At 45.0% G+C, this 4,554-nt stretch overlaps 1 protein-coding gene across 1 annotated transcript; it reads right to left on the bottom strand.

Annotated features, from left to right (window-relative positions):
* Window positions 1–352: 352 nt before the first annotated feature.
* On the bottom strand, window positions 353–2,140 carry LOC128403987 (claw keratin-like). The gene is made up of 2 exons (XM_053369207.1): window positions 2,052–2,140; window positions 353–1,136 (listed from the first exon to the last, which is right to left on the bottom strand). The coding sequence occupies exon 2, from the start codon at window positions 1,113–1,115 to the stop codon at window positions 585–587; it is 531 nt and encodes a 176-aa protein (XP_053225182.1). The 5' UTR covers window positions 1,116–1,136; window positions 2,052–2,140; the 3' UTR covers window positions 353–584.
* Window positions 2,141–4,554: the final 2,414 nt, after the last annotated feature.

The raw sequence follows: 4,554 nt of genomic DNA, 5'->3' as shown, positions 1-4,554 counted from the left end.
GTGGAGTGCTCCTAATCATGGGTGGTTAGATGAAAGGAAAACAAATAAGCCAAATTGCTCCTCAACCCCACTTTCTTCAGCTTTGTAGATCAAGGGGAATACCCCTCAATGAGTACCAGGAGTGGAGAACCTATTGGCCTCCAGAAGTGGTTGGAAGTCATTTCCCACCTGCCCCAGCCAGCAAGGCTAAATGTCAGGGATAATGAGGTGTATTCCTGCCCCACGCACCCACATTTAAGTTTGGACAAGAAAGGTGATTCAGCACTGTGAGCTTCAAGAAACTGTGCAGTGTGGAATGAATATCAAATGATTAAAAACTAAAACACACGTGTTATCGGAAGGCTGCAAAAGCTTTATTAAAAGGTCACAGAAATGGCATTAATAGTTGCAGAAGAGTCCATGAAAAGAACACAGAAGCATCTTGGCCCCATGGACATCAAAGCAAAGGTGGGGAGATAATGAAGTGCCCAGCTTCAGCAGTGGTTCATTGGAGTCACCTCTTCTGAACCAAGGCCTATGGATCTGTATCGAGTTCTCTGGTCAATGGTTGTTTCATAAGGATATTCTTCTCAGGTTGGATCAGTCTACAAGCAAACGCTCCCACAACGTCCCACAAGAGACTTCCTTCCAATGATTCCACCCCTTCTGAAGCTGCCAGAGCCCAAGCCATAACCCCCATAGCTTCCAAGAAGGCCACCCCCATAGCCACCAAAGCCTCCTGCCAGCCCACTAACAGCACATGGAGTGTTGCCTCCGACAGCCACAGGCTCACAGCTGGCAGAGAGGATGGGCCCTGGGATGGTCACAACGGAGGCAGGTGGCTGGATCACGACCTCTGCTGGTGGGATCTGGTTGATGGGTTGTGGGATAATCCCATCCAAGGTGCCAAGCTGTGCTGAGTTGGTGCTTGCTCCTGAACCAATGCCATAACCACTGCCATAGCCGAAGCCACCATAGCCAAGACCGCCATAGCCCAAACCGGCAGAGCCAAGGCCTCCATAGCCAAAACCGCCATAGCCAAGACCTCCAGAGCCAAGACTTCCTGCTGAGCCAAACCCAACAGTGGGGCAGGAAGCAATGGATGGGACAGCACAGGATGGGCCACAGGAAACCATGGTTTCAGTGATGGGATGAATCTAGAACAAATTTTGAGAAACAGATATGCATTAGAATCACAAAGGGTGTATGCAATTTGCATCTTCTCCCACCCACTGCACAATCTCTGTAGCCTTATTACACAAATGAGAGAGCCTGTGTTTTCAATGTATCATGATAGCTCCCCTACTTCTTTAGAGTTTATTTCTGAGGTGGGATACCCTCTTCCACCGGAGGGCTGCATCCCTTTTCAGGCAACTTTTTGGAGGCCACTTGGGGTTGGGAGTAGGAAAAGAGGGTGGAACAAAGAATCTAAATGGCATGCCAGATCAGACCCCACATCTCAATTTGTCCAGCATTTCATTTTCAATACTGGCCAGCCTGGAATTTCTGGGATGTCTACAACAACTAGCATTCAGGGAGAATCTGAACCATCCAGCTAAAAAGCTAATGTTTCAAAGCAGTGTTTCAAAGCTAACTTGTGGGACTCTAGATGTTGCTGGACTCCAACTCCCATTGGAAATAGCCAGCATGACCAACGATGATCAATAATGATGGGAGCTGTAGTCTAGCATCATCTGGTGGGTTACAGGTGAGGGGAGCCCGGCCTTGGCTGGGGAGGGCAGGGTATAAATAAAAATTATTATTATTATTATTATTATTATTATTATTATTATTATTATTATTACATGACACCATTTAGAATGTGTGGCCCTCCAGGTGTTGCTGGACTAGAACTTCCACCAGACCAGATCAGCATGGTCCAAAGTGATGGAAGTGGTAATCCAGAATCATCTGGATGGTGAAAGGTTAGCTATCCCAGTACTGAAGAATTGTAGAGTCTAGTGGAAGTTCCAACTAAGCCTAGATTTACCCAAACTTTCTCTAAGAGTGAAAATACCTCCAAAACCCAAACTTTCTCTAAGAATGAAAAACCTTCAAGAAAACATACTCACCTGCTTCTTTGGGAAGATGCTGTTGTGAAGACGGGAGAGTCAAATGAAGCTGATGGAATTTTGGAGAGAAGTCTAAGCTTTTATACTCTTCTTCCAGCCTCCCTACTGGTTAGGACACAACCCTTTTCTCGTTAAATTTCTCCTTTGCCGGAGAAAAAATTATTTTCATGTGCAGAAATTTGCCTGACTAAGCAGAAGGAACTTAAGGATTAACCTGCTTTTGTCACAACGCAGTATGAAGACTCTTAACATTTTTAATCTTCCCTCTATCATTGACCTCAGCATGGTGTTCTTCAATTTACACCCAGATCATCAAAGCACTTCAAAAAGCATTCATTATAATCTTTCCATCATTTAATGCTTGTAATGATCGTAATTTATTTGCAACACAAGCTACGTGCAGGTAGCAGTAGCTTAATAGTCCTCATTAAAAATGATGAAGCCAACTCAAATAACTGCACCATTATGTTTTAAATTGCTTTGTAAAGAAATGTGCGTGCATCTACGGAAGGTTACATCTATGGATTGGAGGTGAATTTGATTATGTCTGCATTTTAATGAGAAATCATTTAGCATGTCTCAAAAAAGGTGATCTGAAACACACCCAAACTTCAAAACGTTCACTTCTTCATATTTGAATATGTATTCCTCCAACCAATCTGTACAAAAATGTGTATATTAGAGGGAAATGTGCATAAAATTGATAGTGAAATTAGCATACAAAATGTAGGCAAAAGTTGCACTAAAATGTTGGTGAATTTCTGTTCAAATGTGAAGATTTGAATTTAAGAGAGAGAGAGAAATGAGAACCAAAACTGAACAGTTTCTTCCACTCCACCTTGTTTGAAACTAAATCAGGTGTGGGGGACCTGTGACCCTCCAAATATTACTGAATTACAACTCCCATCAGGGACTCGGGCGGCGCTGTGGTCTAAACCACTGAACCTTGGGCTTGCCGATCAAAAGGTCGGTGGTTCGAATCCCCGTGATAGGATGAGCTCCCGTTGCTCGGTCCCAGCTCCTGCCAACCTAGCAGTTCAAAAGCACACCAAAAAGTGCAAGTAGATTAATAGGTACCAGTCCGGTGGGAAGGTAAACGGTGTTTCCATGTGCTGCTCTGGTTTCCATTGCACCAGAAGCGGCTTAGTCATGCTGGCCACATGACCCGGAAAAACTGTCTGCGGAGCGGACAGATCTGGCTCCCTCAGCCTGTAAGGCGAGATGAGCCCATATTCATTCGTGACTGGACTTAACTGTCAGGGGTCCCTTTACCTTTTACAATTCCCATCATCCATGTCCCTTGGCCATGTTTGCTGGTGCTGATGTGAGTTGGTGGAGCTCCAGTTGGAGTAACAGTTGTAAGAGTTGACAGAGACCCATCCCATCTCCGACCTATTTCCAAACCAACTAAACCATGGGGGATACTCCCCAGCCAGTTGGTTGCACAGGAGCTTTGTGAAGGTAATGAGAATGGAGCTCAGTAATACTAGGATGATCAAAATTTCACCACCTGTGAACTAAGTCATGCTCAGATTATGTCCATGTGAGCATGAGCAGAGGAAAACACCAGTGGAATGCAGTTGAAGACTGATGACAGCTCATCATCAAGCCTACCTGGTGAAAACGGTATACTTTACTGCCTCCATTGCATCCTCCTTGTGTCGTCCAACAGAGCTTTTCCAGGTATTGTTGAGCCTTTTACAATCTGGCCTGAAGGAAGTGAAGGGGGGAAAATGGCAGCTTGTTTGCAAAGCATTTCGAGGATAGAATTGCTTCCATACCTTGACTCCACTGTTTACATCAGATGAACCTCAAGAGGTGTCCAGTGCTCTGTCTAGTTTTGTAACACTAAGTGAGTTTCAGTTAGTAAGGCTCGAGTATGTGGACAAGGTGCTTTGATCAGTCAGGGCTAAACTACTTGCACTCTGGACCCTTGCCCCTCTTGGCTGATAAAAATTAGCAGGGAGGAGACAGCTGCTGGGCCAGGGAGAAAATTAATGCCTCATTGCAAGAGGGGTCTGTGTGTGTCCCTGCCTGCTTGAAGGAGACAGTGGTGATACCACACAAGAAACCCTCTGTGGATTCAGAAAATCTAAGTAATTACTGGCCACTTGCCAATCGTCTCCAGAGCAAGGCTCCTGAGTTGATGGTCATGGAACGGATCCAGGCATTCATAGAGGAAACTGATTTTCTAGGTCCATTTCATTTGGGGTTTAGGCCCAGTTTTGGCACAGAAACTGCTCGGGTCACCCTGTATGATAACCTCTGTTGGGAGAGAGCCAGGGGAAATGTGTCTTTGTTTGTGTTTTCATGTTTTCTCCCGCATTGGTCTGTACTGCAACTTTCCAACAGTTTAACTTCACCCACAAATGCACACTCCTCCATTTTCTTCCAAAACAGACAAATGCCAACTCATTTCTCCTCAGCCTCTCAGTGACTTTCGATACTATCAATCATGATATCCTCCTGGAACAATAACAGGCATAAGCAAACTCGGCCCTCC

The sequence above is a fragment of the Podarcis raffonei genome, chromosome 16 (genome assembly GCF_027172205.1).
Source record: "Podarcis raffonei isolate rPodRaf1 chromosome 16, rPodRaf1.pri, whole genome shotgun sequence".
Classification (NCBI taxonomy): domain Eukaryota; kingdom Metazoa; phylum Chordata; class Lepidosauria; order Squamata; family Lacertidae; genus Podarcis; species Podarcis raffonei.
This window is presented reverse-complemented; position numbering and strand designations above follow the sequence as displayed.